The sequence below is a fragment of the Oratosquilla oratoria genome, chromosome 2 (assembly GCF_046742065.1).
Source record: "Oratosquilla oratoria isolate Oo_2021 chromosome 2, ASM4674206v1, whole genome shotgun sequence".
In the NCBI taxonomy this organism is placed as follows: Eukaryota; Metazoa; Arthropoda; class Malacostraca; order Stomatopoda; family Squillidae; genus Oratosquilla; species Oratosquilla oratoria.
In genome coordinates this window covers 82,619,864-82,643,067 of record NC_134778.1, presented here as the reverse complement: position 1 = coordinate 82,643,067, position 23,204 = coordinate 82,619,864, and the positions used below count along the sequence as shown (strand labels likewise).

The following is a 23,204-nucleotide window of genomic DNA, read 5'->3' as shown; positions in this document are numbered from 1 at the left end:
AATACATCACCTACAGACCATTTACACCATGAAACAAAAGTCCTCAAAGTCAAGGAACACCTCGACATGAGAGGCACACAAACACTTGCTGCAGCCACCACAAACACATCACACCCGTTACACTACATAGCAGAACACCCACACACACCAAGAAACATTAAAACTACACCCAAAGACCTTTATTACACAAAGATACTCTCTTCTCTTCCTCCACAACCACCAAATACCAGCCTCCGGAAACATATTCATAATCATATCACTCACCGCTCCATTAACACACTGAAAGACAACACACTGCTGCATGCCAGACCCCCTGATATCCACCCTTCTGAATCCTCTCTCCCACGTAAGGACAGAGTCCACTTGGCCAGACTGCGATGCGGTCACCACCCAGCACTTCTAAGCTACCAGAGGAGGCTGGACGACCGTGTTGTGAACAGCTGCCCAGGATGTAACACTTCACCCCATACCATACAACACATAATGGAAGACTGCATTATACACAATCATGCACGCAAACAACACAACATACGCTCTATAAAGGATTTGTGGGAAAACCCAGTCTCGGCTGTGGCCTTCCTTGGGGAGACGGGACTGCTCGGACAGACAGTCTAGGGAACGACAACAACAACAACAACTGGTTAAAGTGACAGGTATTATGTCCACTTACCACCGCCAAAAACAACAAGTACTAGAAAAACTTGCAACAATCACTTCGTACTGATTTTGACCATCTCCCCTTGACAGTCTTCGACAATAGTGCAACCTTTCTTCTTCAGAGTGTAGGGTCTGAAGTTCCATGAAGGGAACTTAACTTTGCAGTTGGGCGGCTTGCAGGCTTTTGTGCAGACACCGTACAAGACCCAGAAGGCCTTCTTACTTGTAGAATGGGAGATTTCGTGCTGAAGGACGACTGTGCCGGACTGTGGGAATACATGTAAGTCTGTGTGGTTCTACTGATGTTATATTTAGTATTCTTTTTTAATATTTCAAATGCACAAAGATGAACCACTGCCGGAGACTACATAATTGAGGCAGAGGAAAATAAAAGTGCAAGATTTAGCTGACTGCCTACGTGACTCTGAATTAATGTAAATCAAGTATTACTTACAAGAGTGTATGATGGACGGTGATTAATTGGAGAGTCTTTGAAAAGTGTTGTATTCACGCCATTCTCCGTTACCACAACGCGACTAGATACGTATAAGTCTGCAAAAAAAGGTAAAAATGTAAATATGTATATATAGAAATTATAAATTTATAAAAAAAAATCAACATATTTGATCAGGATGCTGTTTTCTTTTTGTTTTAAAGACCTGAATCTAAGTTCCAATTGGTCGCAATGTAAGACGACAAGACGTTCAGCAAATGAGGTAGTCACACAGGGTGTGATCTGTATTGACCGTTGAAGAAGAAGAAGAAGAAGAAGAAGAAGAAGAAGAAGAAGAAGAAGAAGAAGAAGAAGAAGAAGAAGAAGAAGAAGAAGAAGAAGAAGAAGAAGAAGAAGAAGAAGAAGAAGAAGAAGAAGAAGAAGAAGAAGAAGAAGAAGAAGAAGAAGAAGAAGAAGAAGAAGAAGAAGGAGAAGAGGAAGAAGAAGAAGAAGAAGAAGAAGAAGAAGAGGAAAAAGAAGAAGAAGAAGAGGAGGAGGAAGAAGAAGAGGAAGAAGAAGAGGAGGAAGAAGAAAAAGAAGGAGAATAAGAAGAAGAAGAGGAAAATAATAATAATGATAATAATTATAATAATAATAATAAGAAGAAGAATAAGAAGAAGAAGAACAGGAGGAGGAAGAAGAAGAAGAAGAAGAAGAAGAAGAAGAAGAAGAAGAAGAAGAAGAAAAAACCCGCTAGAAAAGATAAAAGGATGCACCAAAACCACCCCCAATAGAATTTCTGCAAGCAGACACTAAAATCCTCACATAGAACATCACGTGTAAATGTGATGTGTATGCAGTTTCATGTCAGAACCCTCAACCCTACTCATCCATCTCATGACATCACACGAACACAACTAATTAAAAGTAACAAGAAATCAGACATGCAGCATACCACTCAAACATCTGCAACAGATCCCCCCTTCTACTACATTCATACAAAAACACATTCACACTCAGATCAAGACAGAAACACTACAAGACAGATATTCTAACTCTCCACGCCATCAACCCCTCCAGACATTAGGTCGACAGAAAAATCCCTCTCAAAAGAAGCAAGAAATACATAAGGTCACCAGTACCAGCACAGAATAAGCCTGGTCAGAGAAACAAGCTGCCCCAGATATAACATAACACTGAAGAAATCGAAGACAAATTATGCTCCCCCACCTGGACAAGAGGGCAATATTTGTCCTGAGTGAATCACTGGCCAATCCAGTGACAGCTGTCGGTTACCTGGAAGTCGTGGGTTTCCTTCAAGAGAGATCTGGGGCAACGGTTTTACTGATTAATCCAAAATGCAAAATTCCCAGATAACTACCAATTACTCTCACGGTAATGTCATTTCAACTGAACACACCTTAAAATAACGCCGTTCCTCTCACTACAACATTTTTGTGATCAGTCTTACGTTAGATACCGCGTGCATCCTGGAAATAAAATAAATCAACAGCATGGACCATGAATAGATACCCAAGAAAGTACCTGGAAGGAAGAAGACCAAGGGGAAGACCATCAAGGTTGCAATAGAGAAGAGCGGAAGTGATGTGCAGACAGTGGAAGAACAACAACTTCATCAGAACAGAAGAAATTGGCGTCTTTTTCCACAGCTAGACCACTGACAGGCGATACGCCTAACAGGAGTTTGGTGAGAAGAAGGTGAGAACAGCTTGCCTCTCAACAAACCTTGCTCGCAGTAAAACTTGTGCTCTTTATCTTTGATATTTTCCAGACAGGCAGTTGCATTAGAAATCGCGTATAACCTGTTGTCTTCTTCGAGGACCCAAGCCTGCAATGGAAAAAACTCATTGTATTTTCGAACTCTGGTCACAAATTCGCGCAAATATTCTATCATCTGTAATGCAGTAATTTCAGAACAAACGACTTTTGAACACTGACCTACTTCTTGGTACTAGAAATGAAATATCTGAAATACACACACACACACACACACACACACACACACACACACACACACACACACACACATACACACACACACACCTACAGGACTCGGTGGCGCGGTTGATAGAGTACTGGACTGTTAGCACGGAGGTGCGTCAGCACCTGGTTCGAATCCTGCCCAGGGCCGAAATTATTTCGGTATCGCTGCGCTTCGGGTCGTTACTCCGACTCTCGTGGGCGGGGAGTTGGGTGTGTGTGTGTGTGTGTGTGTGTGTGTGTGCAAGGTCATAGCATTACCCATAGATCGGTCATACGAGCTCTGAGCTTTCTTCCGGGAGGGAAATATCTGTCGATCACGAGTCCAACACGTGATCCAAAGACCAAGGTGAATACACGCACACACACACACACACACGCACGCACAAACACACACACACACGCACACAAACTCGCACACACACACACACACACACACACACACACACACACACACACACACACACACACACTCACACTCGTGGTGCAGTGCTAGAGTTCCTGACTGCCACTACGGCGGTCCGGGTTCAAATCCCCACAGGGCTGAAATAATTTCAGTATCGCTGCGCTACGAGTCGTTACTCCAACTTTCATGGGCGGGGATTTGTATGTGTGTGTGCGTGTAAGGTCACAGCATAACCCACAGATCGGTCATATATGGGCTCTGAGCTCTCTTCCGGGAGGGAAATAGCTGTCGATCGCGAGTCCAACACGTGATCAAGACCATGGTGAATCACACACACACACACACACACACACACACACATACACACACACACACACACACGCACACACTCTACTCCATAACCACCAGAGTTGGAGTGTACTTTCGGAATGAAGAGATGCTGAAATTTTCAGTCCCTGGCGATACTGAAACTCGTATCGCCAAATTAGCGGCCGAACATAAGAACGAGGGAGACTGCTAGATCATAAGGCCTACACTAGGCAGTTTCATGTCCCTTAAAACCTGTCATCCTTATCCATAAAGTTAATCTTTTAGGTATCCTCTCTTAAAATAACCATTGGTTTTAGCGTCCACTAAATGGCTATTAAGTCTATTCCATTCGTTAACCGCACTGTTGGTAAACCAATTCTTCCGCACGCGTGTGTGTGTGTGCGTGTGCGTGTGTTTATCCACACCATGCATATTTATTACCATGCCTGAATATATAATCTATAATACAACTTCAGTTCACAGAAAATAGTTTGCCTTATTAAATATAAGTATTTTGATAACAAATTCAGCTTCAAATTACTTTGTCATTACACGAATTATTATGAAAAGTATATATTTTTCATTTATTGGGATACAATTCTTTATCGAATAGGGATGCTATTGGCATATGTCATATTCTTCGAGTTTGCAGGATCTCATAAACACTCACCTTGTCCTTCAGTATTATGGAAGACTGAATATCAGATTCATGAACCCAGGTGTCATTATCCTTATACCTGTGATAAATATCAGAAGGCTACATTATGTAATCAGGTAAAAGAAGAGCAAAGAAATGAAAATGAGAGACTAGAAGAGAAAAAAGAGAAAAAGAGGAAAAGGAGAAAAAAAGAGGGAAGAGAAAAGAAAAGAAAAAAGAAGAGAAAAAAGAAAAGAAAAGAGAAGAAAAGAAGAAAAAAATATATATAAGAGAAAAGAAGAGAAAAAAGATAAAATAAAACAAAAAGAAAAAGAAAGAAAGAAAGAAAATAAACTATAACAAAAAAGAAAATGCAAAAATCATTATAGCATCTTCCTGAATGCTCTAATGACAACAACTCTGCCTCTAGATTAATATAGTTCCTCTTTGATATTCGATACTTTTTGAAAGTTAGAGTAATCTAGGGCAATATAATTGCAATATATCTAAATCTAATTTCTATTATGACATCATACACTTGAAGAAAAAAATTAGTCCCTTTTTTGTCTATTTAGACGGGTACTTGTATTTTTTTTTCATCAGGTTGCTAATTCATGGACAAGTTTGATAAAGAGAGAGAATATAGGCTGAAGGGTTCACAACTACTCAAAGCGTTTAGGGCGTAATTCTAAATCCTTTTGCCAGCCTAAGCAAACGTTTTCTACCAATAGAAAGTAAAATCTCATTGAAATCACTAAGCGTGCTTATGGAAAACATTGGTTGGTTTCATAGTTAAGCCAGTAAGCCAGATAAAGTTATCTAAACGATTAGGTAAATTTCTACTATTGACATTTTACCTGGATACTAACGCCGCGCAAGATGGCGAGTTAGATCCACCACTGACGTGAACTCAGCACCAACAGCACTTGGTATCATTCTCGAAAGATGTCCCCCGCACGTTCAAAATGCCCAACGGTTAGATTTCGCAGTAACGTAACTGAGAGAGAAATGGGATGCAAAGCATTGGGTTCGTTCCTGTTAAAACTTACTCAGGTAAGTCTGCTTAAGTTTGCCCACCGAACTCTGAAGAGCGAATTCTACAAACCATAGGTTCGGGCACCAAACTACGCAACTTCGAACACTAGACTGTGAACCTCGACTACCGGAGTCAGACCATCAGATTCCCAAGAGTGAACTGTGAACCACGGTTCCTGTGCGCAAGTGTCTCCGATAAAGGGATTCAGAGCTCTAAACTTTACTCACCAATCTGTGCATCCCGAAGCGTAAATCGATCTCCAAAGACTAAATTCAGACATTGTACAGGTTTGTTTTGTGCCAAAGATGTATATTTAAAAATCCTAAGTTGATATTTTAGTAGAAGCGCCAAAACAAACTTTAAAAAATAACCGTCAGTTACTATTTTATTTCGTCATAACTTTACAACCAAAAGTTATACAATCATCAGTGAGGGCACTTTTAATATGTAGGTCATATCACCAACAGTTGAAGTCATTATATTCTCAGAGTACAAAAATTCGCTGCATATTACGTCCTGGTCGACATCTGTGTCAATTTTCATTCTATTGCACGAATAAGCACAACACCATTATCCCCATAGCAACAAGAGTACGGGGTGATCTAATAGATCTATTCAAATGAATCACGGGATTTAACAAGGGTGATGCCGGTAAGGTAATAATCTTAAGACAACAGAGCAGGACTCGCAGTAATGGATTTAAATTGGAGAGATTTAGGTTTTAGGATACAGGCAAGAACTGGTTTACTAATAGATTGGTTAACGAATAGAATAGACTTAGTAACAATGTAGTGAGGTGTGAAACAATTGGTTGTTTTAACCCATTAAACTCCGATGACAAGATGTCTTGTCATTTGGTCAAATAAAACAAAAAATCATAAAACACCAAAATGTTTGATCAAACACCAGAAAAATGTGACGTCAGTCCTCGCTTCGCTCGCGAGCGAAGCGAGGACTGACGTTCATCACTCTGTTGGTAAATAAGTTCCATGACACTTCTTCTCAGGGTTCATTTCTTCCCATGACCGAATCTAGCCTCAAAAATAGATGCATGGTTGAGTGAATTAATTATAGAATCATCGGCGATGGAATATATGAACCAATACGATAAAAGTCTAGGGAAATCCCGCGCCATGTTAGAGGCTGGTGTTAATAAAGTTGGAGATATCGAGGCTGTCCTCGGTCTCGAAGAGAGACTCGAGGTCAAATTTCCCCGGCCTCGAACTCAAAACGCGATGAATCGATCTCGATATGCGGTCTCGTGTCTTCTGGCCTCGATGATTTGAGCCAAGGCGAGTTCGGGTCCGCTAACTTTTATGTTCACTATTTATTGCAACTTTCATTTTCTGTATTTTTTTTTCTTTATCATTTTGAAGAAAAAAAAAATAATTCTAAATCTACCTGGTAAAAAATTTGGAGGTGTTGTTATGGTGTTATGGCTTGTGTTCTTCCTGTTCCATCTTGAGGCCTTGTTTGGTATCTAGATTATCTTGAAACGCCGCAAATTATCAACAATGTTACCTGATATCCTAAAATCTTCCAGTGTAGTGGCGTTTATTCCTCTAGTCACGGCAATAAACAAATTCCTTCACTTATTTTGCCATATCAGTGCATAAGAACAGCAACTTGAAAATTATTTGTAGTGCGTACTTAGTGATATCAAGAAAATGAATATTCACTTGAGTACCGTTTTGCTACTATTTTTTGTATAAGTTTCAATTTTGTGGTATTTCTATTTATACTTAAGACCCCTTTCACCCCATCCATCCGTCTCATTCTCGGTCTTCCCCTCAAGTTCATTCCATTCACCTCTGCCTACCACACTATTTTTGCTAGTCTTTCCTCACTCAATATTTCAACGTGACCAAACTATCCCAGGGTTCTAGGACAACTGCCCCCGGGACAACTGCCCCCCGACAACTGCCCCCGGGACAATTGCCCCCGTAGGACAACTGCCCCCGGACAACTGCCCCCTGGACAATTGCCCTAGAATTTATTGCCATTTACGTAATTACTTGTTAGTAATTGCCTAATTAAGTAACGATTACATAATCGGTCATTTAAGAAATAATTGTTGCTATTTCCTGAATTTATTACCATTTATGTAGCTACCTCCTAATTAGGTAATCGGTCGTACAAGTTATAGTTCGTTTCCGAAAGTTATCGCCAATTGTATAATTACTGTCTAGTCAAACAAATGTTTACAAAAAATATATATATATAGGCTTAAAAAGAAAGAAGGATCCAGTGTCTATTCAGAAATATAAGAAGTTACAGGACAATTCCCCTGGAATTTATTGCCATTTACGTAATTACTTTTTAGTAATTGCCTAATTAAGTAACGATTACATAATCGTTCATTTAAGAAATAATTATTGCTATTTCCTGAATTTATTACCATTTATGTAGCTACCTCCTAATTAGGTAATCAGTCGTACAAGTTATAGTTCGTTTCCGAAAGTTATCGCCAATTGTATAATTACTGTCTAGTCAAACAAATGTTTAAAAAAATATATATCTAGGCTTAAAAAGAAAGAAGGATCCAGTGTCTATTCAGAAATATATGAAGTTACAGGACAATTCCCCTGGAATTTATTGCCATTTACGTAATTACTTTTTAGTAATTGCCTAATTAAGTAACGATTACATAATCGTTCATTTAAGAAATAATTGTTGCTATTTCCTGAATTTATTACCATTTATGTACTACTTCCTAATTAGGTAATCGGTCTATTGCATATATATAGGCTTAAAAAGAAAGAAGGATCCAGTGTCTATTCAGAAATATAAGAAGTGACATCACCCATTATGGAGTTCGTCCGAAGTGAACGAGGAAAAATGAAGCTTATTTATGAAGGATACATCTATGTGAAGCAGAAGGAATTGGCAAATAATGTTACATCTTATGAATGTGAAAAACGTCGCCATAATAACTGCAAAGCCAAAGTAAAAGTTTGTGAAAATCAAGTAGTTGGCCATGTAAATGATCACACCCATGATGCTGACCAACCCCGCCGTGAAGTCTTGTTAGTACAACAGGAATTTTAGTAGTTAAATCCTTTTTAGTAGTTAAATCCTTTTTCAATATTTTTGCAACTTATATATGTACAAATTTGAGTATATAATGTTATCTTTTTAAAATCATGTATTTTTATTAACAATAATAAAACATTGGTTTTAATAGTTCTTATTTACTACCATTTCTCTATGAAGAATTTTTTTTATAAATAGTTACCCAGGAAATTACTAGAAAGTAATTACGTAAATGGCAACAAATTTGAGTATATAATGTTATCTTTTTAAAATCATGTACTTTTATTAAAAATAATAAAACATTGTTTTAATAGTTCTTATTTACTACCATTTCTCTATGAAGACTTTTTTTTTTATAAATAGTTACTCAGGAAATTACCAGAAAGTAATTACGTAATTGGCAACAAATTCCAGGGCAATTGTCGGGGTAGTTGTCGGGGCAAATGTCCAGGGGGTAGTTGTCGGGGGCAGTTGTCCTACGGGGGCAGTTGTCCTACGGGGGCAATTGTCCCGGGGGCAGTTGTCGGGGGGCAATTGTCCCGGGGGCAGTTGTCCTGATACCCTATCCCAGTATTATTTTATCTACCCTATCTGCCAGCTCCCTTTCCATCCCCGCTCTCCTCATTTCTCATTTTATCCACCCTCATAACTCCCTCCATACATCTTAAAAATTTCATCTCAAACACATTCAAATTTCTCATTTCTTCCTCCCTTAAAAACCAAGTTTGCCCCCATACAGTGCCATGGGCACAATCCTCACTTCATACAGTCCTCTTTTTACATTAATTCCCAGATTTTTCGTGACAATTTTCATTCCCCCCAGACCTTTAATTGTTTCCCTCGCTACAGTTTATCTACACATGACGCTGAATATCTAAAAATATGCATTTTCTCTATCCTCTCTCCTTGACACGTCCAGGTTACTGCCACCCTCACCTCTTGTACCTTGCATTTACCCACATTTACTTTCAACTTCCTCCTATCACATGATCTCCCAAACTCCGCCACCTACTGCCTTAGACCATATTCTAACCCAGTCAAAAACGCAGTATCGTCAGCAAACAACAACTGGTTCACCTGCCACTTCCCTCCGGTTTCTCTAACCATTTCCAATCCCTTGCCCATTACCCTTGCATGTACCTCGCGCACCACCTTATCCATGTACACATTGAACAACTAAGGTGACAATACGCACCCCTGGCGCAGCCCCACAATTACCTCAGTCAACTCATTCTTACCATTCTCAACCATAATTCAAAACTCTATTCATGTATTTCCACACTCTTAGCAGCTTCCCCCTTATTCATCTTATACATCTACAATACGCGCACTTCCCAAAATGACTTCCTGTCTACCCTGTTGTAAGCCTTTTCTAAATCCACAAAGCCACCCCCCAAAAACTTTTCGCAAATCTACCATAGTGCAAAAAAATTATCCACGCATCCCCCACCTTTCCTAAACCAACGCTGCCCCTAGCCAATTACTTCCTATGTTCCCTTTGGAAAGCGGAACTATGCACGCACTCTTCCAGACCTCAGGCACACACCCTCCCTAGGCACATTACACCTCACCAGCCAGTCTACTATAACTGTTCCTCCCTTTGTTAGACACTCCGCATGACGACCATCCAATCAAGGTTCCTTACCAGCTTTCATCGTTTTCAATGCTCTTTGCACCTCATCTTTTCCTATAGCCCTGTCATTTTCTTTTCCCATGACAGACATTTTCCTCGGACCCACCACCGCCACAGTCAATCAGTCCCTAACTTCCTCAACAACTCTAATACACTACGCACCTTCCCCTTACTACCTCCACCTCCATTATCATCTGCTCACCTGCTCCTTTTACTTTTTTCAAAAATTGCTGTCAAACTTCTACTCCATTTCACATCTGATATTCTCCCGCTCTCTACCCTAAGAACATGGACATCCAGAACTCTTCCTACTCTTTTCATGGATACCACTACATAGTCCATTAATGCCTTATCAACCACCGTTCCACTCACCACTCTCTCCCATGTGTACTTATGTTTGACTTTCTTCCTAAACACTGTGTTAGCTATCATCAACTCTCTAAACACATCTCCACCATTAACTCTCCACTATGATTTTTACCCTGCACTCCACACTTCCCAAAAACTCCATCTATTGGTTCATTCTCTGTTCTAGTATTGAGATTTCCCAACACCACTATATTGAAATTCCTCCCAAAACTCTCTATACATACATACATATACCAAGGCTTTTTCCCCCTTCCAAGGGAGGTAGCCAAAAAGGGAAAGGCATAAAAACACTCCCAACCATTTCATCCCTAAATACACTCCACACCCCTCCCACCCTCCCTCTCATCTGAGCACCTCCTGGATGACGGGTCATCCCTGCACCCTGCCCACCGCCCTGGGTCAGAAGCAGTGTCGCAAGACACAGTACATCCACAGCAAGGCCGCTTCATTTAATCGGCGACCCCCCCTCTCCGTCCCCCTTTGCATATAAGGCGAGGACGGGGAGAAATCCCTTCGGGCTGCGTCAAAATTTACTCACACATACTACCCCACCCAACACCCCCCCCGCAAATTCCTCCTCATGCAGTCACAACATCATCCATATACAACCATTCTCCACTCACCTCTGTCTTCCGTCCTCTCCCTTCCTTCCTCAACAGACATTCCCCTCTTTCCCAAAGCCCCCTTCACCCCATCCATCCACCTCATCCTAGGACGTCCCCTCATGTTCACTCCCTCCACATCTGCCTTCCATACCTCTTTTACTAGTCTTTCCTCACTCATTCTTTCCATGTGTCCAAACCATCCTAATATTCTTTCATCAACCCTATCTCCCAAATCCTTTTTCACCCCTGTTCTCCTCCTCACCTCCTCATTTCTCACTCTATCCAGCCTAGTAACCCCCACCATACTTCTCAGAGGAGAGCAGATGTGAAATGGGGTAGGAGTATGACAGAAAATTTTGAAAGTAATAAAAAGATGTTTTGGAAAGAAATTAAGAGAGGAAGAGGAGGCGAATCAAGTAGGGAAAACTCTCTATACACTCATTTAAATATATCCAACATGTCTCCTTTTCCTCTACATTCTTCTCACTACCAGGCCCACATGCGTTTACAAAGAACCTCATCTCCCTTCCCAGTTTCACCTTCATCCACATTAACCTTGAAGAAACCTCGTTTCACTCCACCACACGCTTATCTATCTCCTCACTTATTAGTAGAGTCACTCTTCACCCGTTCTTCGTCCTCTCCTCACTCCCTACACCCTCCCCACTACCCTCTCAAACTCAAAATCACCCCTCCCTTTCAACTTAGTTTCACTTAATGCCAACATATCCATCTTCCTTCTCACAAATATACTGCATATTTCTTCCCTTTTATTCTCATCTGTACCACACCCACGCACATTAAAATCCTTAGTGTTATGGATGGAAAACTTCTCCCAGACCCTCTTATGCCTTGACTTCTGATAGGAATGTACCCAAAGAGTTACAGAGAGCAGGACGCCTATTCCCTCACTCCATCCCGTCACTGCCTTTACGATCAGAGTGGGAAGTATATTTTGGGTTATTTCGTACTAAATCACGAAATCACATAAAATAGTATTAAATCGTGAATCATAGGCACTTTTAATACTTTGAGTGACATAATGTCTTTGCAATATTGCAAATACATAATCTACATAATGTACATGCATTTAATTTCATGCACATGTATAGTGCTCTAGTGTGCGTTGTGTTACAATGCGATTTCTATCCTGTTGTGTAAGAATTTTGCATTCTATCTCAAACCCCTATTCGTGAACATGATGTCTGTAAATTGACAAATTATGCAATTTGTATATGCCCATAAAGAATATGAAGAAGATGAAGCAGAGAAACACAGGGCAATGATCTTACTAAAAGCTAAACAACCAGTGTCAACTAATGATATCCGTCTACATTCCAGATAAAATAGTAGATAGCTAAATTAATATTAACCATATATCTAACTATAATTAATATATTTTACCATTTTTATTAGTAATTGAATATTGCGTCGATTATGTTTTCGTTAAGGTAGTAGCCAGACAATTGCTGACATATGTGTCGACATCCGGGCTTACGGCGGTGTGATGACAACTTACTAGACAAACCAGATTTTCGTCTTCTTCCTTTTGTTGTTTTGATCAGAGTGATCAAGTTGTCTATAGAAGGTGGGAAGCGAAAATTACGTTGATAGCACGTGCAAAGGTTATGTTGCCATGGGTGTAATGAATTAGACCATTAAAAATAAAAATCCTACTTATTCTAGTTAGATAGATTTTGTAATTTTTCTCGAGAAAATTGAGATACGCCTATTGCTTATCCCAGTCCTATTTTACCTAATTTTTACTAACAAAATATTTTTTCGGACTTTAGAGGAATTAATTACAAGATTTTCTTTCCGCTACCTCACCAATGCACCTCTATTTTTCTTTCCCCGAAGACGAACAAAGCTGCGGTAAATTCAAGATGAGAAAGTGGAGCTCCTTTTTCCACAGTTCTGTTTGAAACGAATTACTCTTGTTTAGATCACGTGTGTGCATCAGGACGTGCGACCTGACACCAAATCGTGGCACGTATCAGGGATCGCAACGTAGTCTGTACTGACCTTACTAACCAGGCCTCCACTGTTCCTGTTCTCTTCCCTGCCTCTCTATACATAAACATCTTTTTCATCGACTTCTAGCCAGTATCTCATCATTTCTGTCTACATTCTCTATTTTCGTTTTTATTAAGTTTCTACTTAATATCTGTATAAATTCCCTAAAGACGTATATATAAGCTTGGTTCACATAATAAATGTGCCTGTATCCTGTAACAAATCCTCATTATTATTTTGCCATTTTGAACATTCAAAGTAAACACAGCATGTGGAAAGAATCGTTCTTTAAAGTTAATATTATCTTTCCGTAATACTAACCCCTATTCTTCATAAGATGTACAAATACTTACGAATAAAATCCGCGACTCTCTGGAGCGTAATAAAAGTAACTGTAATTTGTACTCCGGTCTCCGCATCCACAAGTATCTGAGGGGCAGAATGAATATGTTAAGAACGGGATTATTTTACTTGAGATGATGTGATATTACACATAAAGCTAATTATTGTATTGCAGGTCTGTTCTGAAATCTGAAATTATGACAAAGACGATATCAGTGAAGAAAACAGGTGAAGACGATGGTTGACATTTGAGAAAGAACAAAGAAACAGTATAAACATCATTATTTTGCATTACAATGTGGTAGTGTGGAATAACAAAAATCAACAACTAATGAATTAGTAATGCATTCTTTGTTTTAGATTCACCACTAGTCCGATAGTACCCACTCCACTATTCATATCGTCTATGGCCTCACTTCAGAGCATGGTTTGATGCTTCATGGCTTTGACTATCCCTTTCTAAAAGAGACCGATCCTTCCTCTTTGATAAAATCCTCTGTTGCCTTTCCCCCCTTCTATTACACTTCCTTCAGATTAACCGGGTGTCGTTCCACTCTGTCCTAACATTCTTGCATTCCGACTTGTGACCAGTCTCTTTCAAGGTCAGCCCTTCCACTGACAACCTGACAATATGTTTGTATAGACTTGTGTCTATTCCACCTTTACATCAGATCCTCCTTTTTTACTTTTGGTTTCGTATGCAAGCATGTATTTACCTATGTATCTTACAAGAAAGAAAATAGTACTCATTGTTCTCCAACCATAATTTCAGTAGTCCAAATTAAGACCACGGATTGTTCTAAATCCTCACAGTGCTCGGGGAACCAGAGTCCCTCCTGTAGATTTGAGTGTGCCTGTGACCACAAACATTCATTACTGACAGTGAAATGTCTAGTTATTTGGACAGTGATGTATATGTATTTTCTATTTTCCATTCTAATGTCAGGACACATGATTGTCCCCAACCCACTCTTTTTCTTGAGTCCCTTCTTCCTTTTTCCTTAACTTCTTTCAATATCTTCGCGTTCAAGATATTAACCATTACGTCTTGCACGAACCGTTAAAGGTCGCTATAGGTCGCTATAGGACTGACCAACACTCCCAAGGTAATCTAAACATGTAAGATCCATGCACTTATTTCTCAAGACTACTTCTCCAGACAGGCTTTGCGCCAAGATTCAGCCTCAGCTTATATTTCACCAAGAAAGTTAAAAAGTCCAGAAATCAATCAATTTACTTTGTCACTCACAAACGCCCTAATCTTCTGATCATTCTGAAACCTGAAAGATGTCATGAATGCTTTTTTCGGTATTTTTGTCGAATAAATTTTATCTAATTCTTAACAGTTTCATGTCTTCTCTCCCTTCCCATATTTCTGCCACGTACTCTGTTTCTTTTTCAGTGACCCAATTCACTCCCGACGATCCTCGGCTTTCACATATCTTTCTAAATTAAAACTATTGACCAGCATTAGTATCATACTTGTTTAACGAATACTCCTCGACGTTTCTACCACTTATTGTATACAAGAAAAAATATTTTACAATTGTCACCTGTTCAGGTTGCTTGTTTACATAACCATAATACGTGTATGAATTCCCTGTGATAGTATGAAAAGTCTATCGGAAGAAACACCATGTGAGGAAGTAGCATTTATTAATATGGCGTTTCGCTTATTACAGCTTTATCAAGCACAAAGTGAAACGTCGTACTAATAAAAGCTCTGTCTTCACATGGTGTTTCTTTTGATACAACAAATACACATTACGAAAAGTTCTGTATCTTCCAACTCACCCGGCTCGAATATGTGGAGAGAATTTTTGCCAGGTAACAGGTCCTTAGCTTGGGAATCGTAGATCAACCACTTTGATGTGCTGAGTCGGTCAGGGCAGGGTGCCGGAGGATGGTATCCTAGCACATTCCCGATCGATTCTGAAACTCAATGTACTGTATGGTTGCAGTTATGCGAGTTATTTCGGTACATGTGAAATAAATCAATGATGAATGTATTACAACTACTTATACCTTGGAATGATAAAACAGGGGCCGTAAATACCTTGTTCCGGGGATTCGCGACTTAAAGGTTTGTTGTTGGCTATAGAAAAGTCTCCCTTATCATGAGTCATTAGACTCGAAAGGTTATGATAGCTTTTTTTAACCAGCGGGAGATGGTGGTCGTTCTATAAAGCTCAGCTAATCAAACTTGTTCATATTCTGACGGCATCCAGTGCCGGCGCGTAATGTGACATCGGCATAAGGAAACACTGCGTTCGCAGGGCAGTCTTAACTTGTTCTTCCCAGTAGGACAAACAAACGATAGAAATATTCAACAACCGAACTTAATACCAAACTTGGGGTCTGAGATTCCTTTCTGACGAAGAAGGTCGACCGAGGTGAAGCTTCCTCGGATTTGGCAAAAGTTTGAACAGCAACGACAAATTGCGGAACTGGAAACGTCAAGAGAGAAGAGAGAAGAGAGAGAGAGAGAGAGAGAGAGAGAGAGAGAGAGAGAGAGAGAGAGAGAGAGAGAGCGAGCGAGCTTGAAGTAGTTTTTCATCGGACCACGACCACGAGTTTGAATTGCTGGCTGGTTCAAAAAGGGATATGAAACGAACTCGAACCAACCTATGCGGGTGTCATACTGTTATGGGCAGGCTGAATTAGCTTGATAACATTCCGTGCTTGGCTCTCGTCGAGAACGGACCTACACCTGAAGGTGCGAAACTATCGCCGTCAACTACTTGAATCCAGTGCTCGTCGTTAACGACTCGTACCGGCTGTCTCAAGTTGTGTTACAGTGCTACAAACTACTGCGCGCTAGTAAATCAGCCTACCTTCTTATCAAGGCCCTCCCTTCCTCGATGGAATACTCGGGGTCGGAAGCGGCGTCCAGCTTAGAGCAGGACTTAATGATTTCCGACACTGATGACGACATTAGTGTTAACCACTGGCCCGACCTGCCTCGTCCTACCTCCACTCCCCATCACCCTCCAACAACCACCCAGCATGATACCCATCAGTCTACAGCGCTCCCCAGTACCAAACGGCGGGCCGACGACACCTCTACCTTCCCCGCAGGAGAATGTCAACCGCCTGCTGCCAAGACGATCAAGGGAACCTCAAGTGAGTGTAATAAGGCTCCTATTCGCCCTACCCTGCCTAATCACAGTGCTACTCCCGTTGCCCCCACCCGACCCTCACCCGCCCATCCAGCATTTGCTCCCCGAGACAAGTATATTAAGTTGTCCTTTAGCGGGAACCCATCCACAGAAGTTAAACTCCGCTGGCTGTCAACTATCACCAAGACTTTCCACCTGCAACGGGATACGGCCGAGGTTAAGATGGCTGCACTCACCTCTCGATTCATCTACATATCAAGACAACGCACAGACATCCTGGACCGAGTTACTACAAATGAATTTATGTCACTGCCTCTTCTCCCTCAAGACTCCCCCGAAAGACCACGTAAGTACCCCCAATACCTGCTCACTCGCTATCCCGTTGACGTGGATCACAAGCTTGCCCTACAGCTCCCAGGAGTACACTCAGCCAGGCGCTTCATGCAGAACGGTACCCCCATCAACCGCATTGTTATTGTGTGGAGCCTCCCCGAAACACCCCCCGACACCATTACCTTTGACTTCCTCCCTCTCCTCCCCCCGTGTCAAGTCCAAAGACTCCGTGACGACCGACCCTGGTGCTACAGGTGTTGGGGTATCGGTCACATATCCAGGTACTGCTCCGCCTCCCCTAAGTGTGCCTGGTGTGCCGCCGCCCATGAATCCAGAGAATGTCCCGTCCGAAGTGCGCCCCCGCCCCCATCTGCGACTACTTCCACCTCTGAACCTCCACCACAGCCGAACCCATCACAATGGAAGTGCCCCCGATGTCTACAGCCAGGTGTCAACGTCTGGCACGGCTGTACTCGGCGCCAGACCCAGAGAATGGCCCCACCTCCTCCCGCCCGGACTGTTCTCTCTGCTCCCACCCCCCCTCAGCAAGACGCTGCCCTCCGTAAGGCCGTTGCAGCCCTTCAGGCGCGATGTGCAGCACACGAGGACCGCTTCGCCTCCATTGACACCAGGATTGACAGCCTTGTCTCAGGCCAAACTACTACTGCCACCAGACTCTCCACACTGGCGGAATCCCAACAAACCCTCGTCTCCTCCATCTCCATGCTTGCCGAGAGAATGGAATCCATTGCAACTCGTCTCGACAAACTCTGTAAGTTACAACCCAGTACTAGCCAGTCTTCCTCGAATCGTCCATCCACCTCCACACTCCGGTCTCCTACTAGCAAACGCAACGTTCGTAACTAACATTCACCTAGACCTCCTTTCATGGAACATCAATGGTATCACCAACCACAAAAAGTACACACAATTGAAGGCATATGTACAGACACATCACCCTTGTGTCATTTTTCTACAGGAGGCGTTTCCAAACCGGCCCAACACTGCACCACAGGCACCCTCCCTTCCCGGATATATCCCCTATATTCATACGATACGAAACGGTCTTCTAACATACATACACAATACACTGATACACCGTCTTCTGCGCTCCTCTACAGACCCTGACGTAACATTCCAACTCTTCGAGATAGAAATTGGGGGCGGAATCCTACAGCTCTGCAATATCTACTCTGCTCCCGCACGTCTTCGTCCAACCACTCTTCCACCACCTACGATCAAAGGTATAATATACGCAGGGGATTTCAATGCTCGACATCCTGCATTGGGAGATCGTCCTGGCACCACTAACCGCCCTGGTGTTCACCTACTATCCTTCATCCGACAACATCATCTGACCCGCTGGGACACAGGTGGCGCCACACACTCCCGGGGAGGCACCCTGGACCACGTCCTCACCTCTGGCTTGGTATCATCCCGCATCCAGTGCTCCTCAGTACCTGCATTATTCTCAGACCATATTGCTCTTCTCTTCCACTATTCTCTTCCTACGATACCTACACCCCCTATCACACGCCTACGCCTCACCATACCCCCCAAATACTGCCCGACGTACATTTCATACATGACCTGCATACTACCTACCTTAGACTGTTCCTCCCCCGACCAGTTATACAATAGCCTTGTCTCCGCCACCCACGACTTTTACAGGCTTTACGTATCACGACCCCACCTCCAACGTCGCCCTCCTCCTCACTCGTGGTACCTAGACACCCGACTTCAGGACGCACAGAAAGAAGCGGAGCGCGTTGGACTCATGTTCCAAACTAACCCATCTCCTGAACTACTTCATCGTTACCAGCAATCCAGAGACGATTTGACAACCCTCCTAGAATGTGTAAGTACTGACTCCTGGAAGAGATTCACGGACAGAATTAATCACCAAACTAGTGTAGCCTCCATGTGGCACCTTATTCGCAGGGTAATTAAGAAGACTCCTGCTACTGCCCGTCATCATTCCCCCACCGTATTTGCCGAACAGCTCATCGTCACGTGGTCAAACCAGTCCAACCCTGCCAACCTACCTACCCCCGTCCAGGATGCCCTCTCCTCCGGTGCTTTTGCTCGTGGACTCCGCTTAGTACATGCTCTGCTGCAAGAGGATGATGAAGAAAATATACCAATCACTGAAGATGAACTACGACGTGCTCTCTTGAGAGGTAAAGCCACGTCCCCTGGGGATGATGGCATTACCTACAATGTGCTACGATTACTGCACCGTGTACCCGGTAACCCCCTCCTTCGCCTCTACAATATGTGTCTACGAGATGGATATATCCCACATGCTTGGACCACGAGTACAATAATCCCCATACCCAAGCCCGGTACAGCAAATTTCAGGCCCATCTCCCTTACATCCTGCTTCTGCAAAGTAATGGAAAGAATCTTGCTCACCCGACTGATGTACCAACTACAAGATCGCCTTTCTCCACGTCTCTTCGGCTTTCTACCCCAACGCAGCACCCATCACTGCCTCGTCGACTTATATTCTCGCCTCTCCCGTGACAGTGTTGTGGCATTTATAGATCTAAAAAGTGCATTGATATAGCAAACCGAGACGTTATTTTAGATCAATTAATTGACTTTGGAATTAAGGGTAAATTACTACGATGGATTAAGGGCTACCTCAGTAGGAATTACGGCTTCCATCCCTAGTTGAGAGGATTTATTCTAATGCCACCTGCCTCACAGTTAAGTGTATACACTTTCCCCACATCTCACCGCACTTCACAGCACTGGTCAGAGATTCTCTCGGCCCCGCTCCGCCCGTCCCCCGCCTCATGCCCCCCGGTCGCCGTCTTATAAAGTCTATCTCCTCCTTCATTCGCAGCCTAGATTTACAAGTACCAGTAGCTGACATACCCCCAGGCCCTCCCCCGTGGACGCTACCATCGCCTGTGGTTAGCTTCACTCCTACAGCAAAATGTGACCCACCTCTTCTACAACTACAGCTAGCCTTGGAACATGTTACCCAGGTAACATCCTCCATCACTGCTCCGCATCGCCTCTACACTGACGGGTCACTACAATCGGATGGTGCAGCTGGAGGAGCAGTCTACTCACCTGACCTACCGCCGCCTCCTGAGGGCTGGGTCGGCCGTCGACTCAGAGATCACTCCAGCTCCACGTTGTGTGAACTATACGCCATCTTAGATGCTATCAGTCTCGTTTGCCAAAGAGGAGTGAATGCTGTCATTATATGTGACTCTAAGCCTGCACTGCAATCCCTCACCGCTATTCATCCCACTCACCATTCTGTTGTACAACAAATCCTTTCCTTTCTATCCCTACTAACTATCCGTAATCTCTGCATTGAATTTATTTGGATTCCATCTCATGTAGGTTTGCACCACAACACCAAAGTAGACCGCCTAGCAAAAGAAGCCTGCCGACTCCCCCGTCGTGGTGATGGACGACCTCTCTCCCTGCTATGTTACCTCAACAGGGTCCGCTCCGCTGCACTTCTGCCTGAGCAACGTCGACGGGACACCGAGAGACCCTTCAGTGTCACCATCACCCACTACGAATCCGTATGCCGCCACAAATACAAGTACCGCCGCAAGGGACTTATGGTTCGTCGCCACAATGTTGTCTCAGCCCGACTGTGACTAGGCTACCGTCCACCGTGGCAGGTCGCCGGGGTGGAGGGCGAGCCTGTATTCACAGAATGTCGCCTATGCCACGCTCCACTAGCCAACACCATCGAGCACTACTGCCTAGCGTGCCCCACTGTAAAACATCTAATACCCCAGGGACTACCATTAGATGCAATCTGTCGTCATCTCCTATCACAAAATAGATTAGATGAAATACTTGTCCGTTACCCCCGCTTTGGTGGGTTCTCATAATACCTGATGCCCTGCGTGACATCTCAGTCTTATTCCCCTTTGAATGAATGTACAATACCCAGTGTCGTATATGTTACCTGCAACCCATGTATTTGTATGTGTATATAAGTGTATGTGTACGTGTGTAAGCATGTGCATACCAGTTGCCTTCCTACATTCATTATGAAAACCTCCCCTACTGTATGACGCTAATGCGTAATAAGTTAAATAAAAAATAAAAAAAAAAGCTTGATAAAATCCCCTGGTCATAACTATCATGACCTTTCGAGTCTGACGACTCATAAGGGACCCTAGTATAATTAATCAACAACAAGCCGCCAGGTAGTGTGACACCGGTTTCGAACGTAGATCGTTTAACGAAGGGGTAAAGGGATCATTCGACCGCAGGAAGAATCGTTTTAGGGCAGCAAAGGTGATTGTTTGGCTTTAAAGGTGGTCACTTCTCTCATCAATCAATCAATCAGTCAATCAACTGGGGTATAAGCCAGGTAGCGCGTTGCTTCACTCACACGTCGTCAGTCTCCACGGTCTCTCCGAGCAATCTCCCATGCAGCCACCCTTCCCAGTCCAAACAACTCTCGATAGGTTTTCTTTACAGGTGCATATATACGATTATGATTACTGGTAGTTACTCAAAGAATTTTGAGCTTGTACAAATTATAATAAAAGTAAGTAATGTAGTTATGGAACCTTAAAACTCGTCTTATCTTCTAAGATATTAAAACCTGTTATTCTTGAAAAAAAAAAGTGATATGCTACAAGTAATCAAAATAATGTGGCCAGGAGAGCGTTGGCTAATCATAAGATTAAGCACAAAATTATAGTGTGGCTATATATTTCGTAAAGTAGAAATCCAAAAGTATTGAAAAAGAAAAATGTTGGACTAGGAAACTAAAACTTTTGGATAAAATAATGAGCCAAAGAGGTAACGAATATCGAGTGTTTAAAAAAAAGGTAGAGATGCAGATTCTCAGTGAAACTGTTTCTTATTTGAGTGTAAGATGCTACATTTCATATTGGTCTTAAGTAATTTGCATTTTCTTCTTCAGAGTATATCATAATCTTATCATCGAAATGTGGAAAATAAAAGCAAAACCAGAAACCACTCAATTTAAATTAATGAATAAACATTATCATATGATTGTTGGCCAAACGATTTTTAACTTAACCCTTTATAAACACTCGTATAATATAGAAAATAAAAAACTTCAACCACAATCTATGAGTTTTAAACTCATTCTAAGGATTTCAAATGTGCGACTTTTTAAGTTACAAATCAAGTCAACGAAATTATCAAATTTGGTTTCCTGCCGGCCAAGAGTAATTTGTCCATGAATAGTAGAAATAGAAACTCTAATTATGAGTTACATAAAGTTAAAGAAAATTTTAACTTCTTGTAAAAAACGTATTAAAACACAGATGTATCAGTCGGATTGAGAAATATCTATTCCCTTAAACAACTGCCTCATGATACTTTGAAGCGGTTGGAGTTGGCATCGAGACAGATAGACCTTGCAGACCCTGTACACCCCGTTTGACTTCCTGCTGCATTGTCTGCATGTCTGGTGGTTAGTGAGCGAGTACATTGGGGCCAGGTTGAATCTCACCTTCACTGGGCCCTATTCATTTTGTAGTAACAAGCCATTCACAGACACAACCTTCCACTCCCCTCCTGTATATGACCCAGGCCTTGATTATGTTGAAGATTATATTATATATGCAAATATCCGCATTTGCTATCTCTTTTATTTCATGAGGGTGCGGTGGAGGTGCGCCAACATGTCACCAATGACCCCATGCTGGCATTGTAGCTCTTCAAGACTTTGGGACAGTCCACTTTCTTCTTCCTCTTACTTTGCTGTACCAGTGGACTGACGACGTGAGCCCTAAATCTCCTTCAAATTCTTTACCAAATCTTCTAAAGGGCACTTCGGTCGCATATGTGTATTCTCATGTAATATTATAATATGTATACATTTATGTGGTTAAGATAAACTAATATTATATTTCATTATTATGGTTAACGCATAATTATAAGTAGTTGTATGTACAGACGTACCGAACGTAAAGAGGTACATTTTGTACGTCTCGCGGGACGGCGGGCGTGATTCACCTAGTGGAGGTGTGAGAGCGGAAGGCGTAGGAGTTACATTCTAGTCTACACGAACCCTGAAATGAGTGCGTTGACTCCCCGTCACCCTTCAAATATCTAACCTCCTGGTAGATCGTCGATGCCCCTACCAGTAGACTCCTCCCCGTATATGACGGATTTTTTTTTTTTTTTTTTTTTTTTTTTTGAGTCCCAGCGGCCTCCGCCGATTAAGGGACTGTCTTTTAATCAAAATGTGTCTTGTAGCTTGCCTGGGTTAATGATTAGGGCATGATGTAGGTGGGTGTAGCATGGAT

General features: G+C 42.3%; 1 protein-coding gene across 4 annotated transcripts in view; it reads right to left on the bottom strand.

The window, feature by feature from the left end:
* Positions 1–635: 635 nt before the first annotated feature.
* The window catches only part of LOC143040693 (uncharacterized), a 52,548-nt gene continuing 29,979 nt past the window's right edge, over positions 636–23,204 (bottom strand). For all 4 annotated transcript variants that reach the window (XM_076212021.1, XM_076212038.1, XM_076212029.1 and 1 more), the window contains 6 exons: positions 15,272–15,409; positions 13,489–13,564; positions 4,477–4,543; positions 2,837–2,939; positions 1,112–1,209; positions 636–923 (listed from right to left, as the gene is read on the bottom strand). In XM_076212021.1, the coding sequence (XP_076068136.1) occupies positions 711–923; positions 1,112–1,209; positions 2,837–2,939; positions 4,477–4,543; positions 13,489–13,564; positions 15,272–15,409 (695 nt within the window). In that variant the 3' untranslated portion in view covers positions 636–710. The remainder of the gene's footprint in view (positions 924–1,111; positions 1,210–2,836; positions 2,940–4,476; positions 4,544–13,488; positions 13,565–15,271; positions 15,410–23,204) is intronic.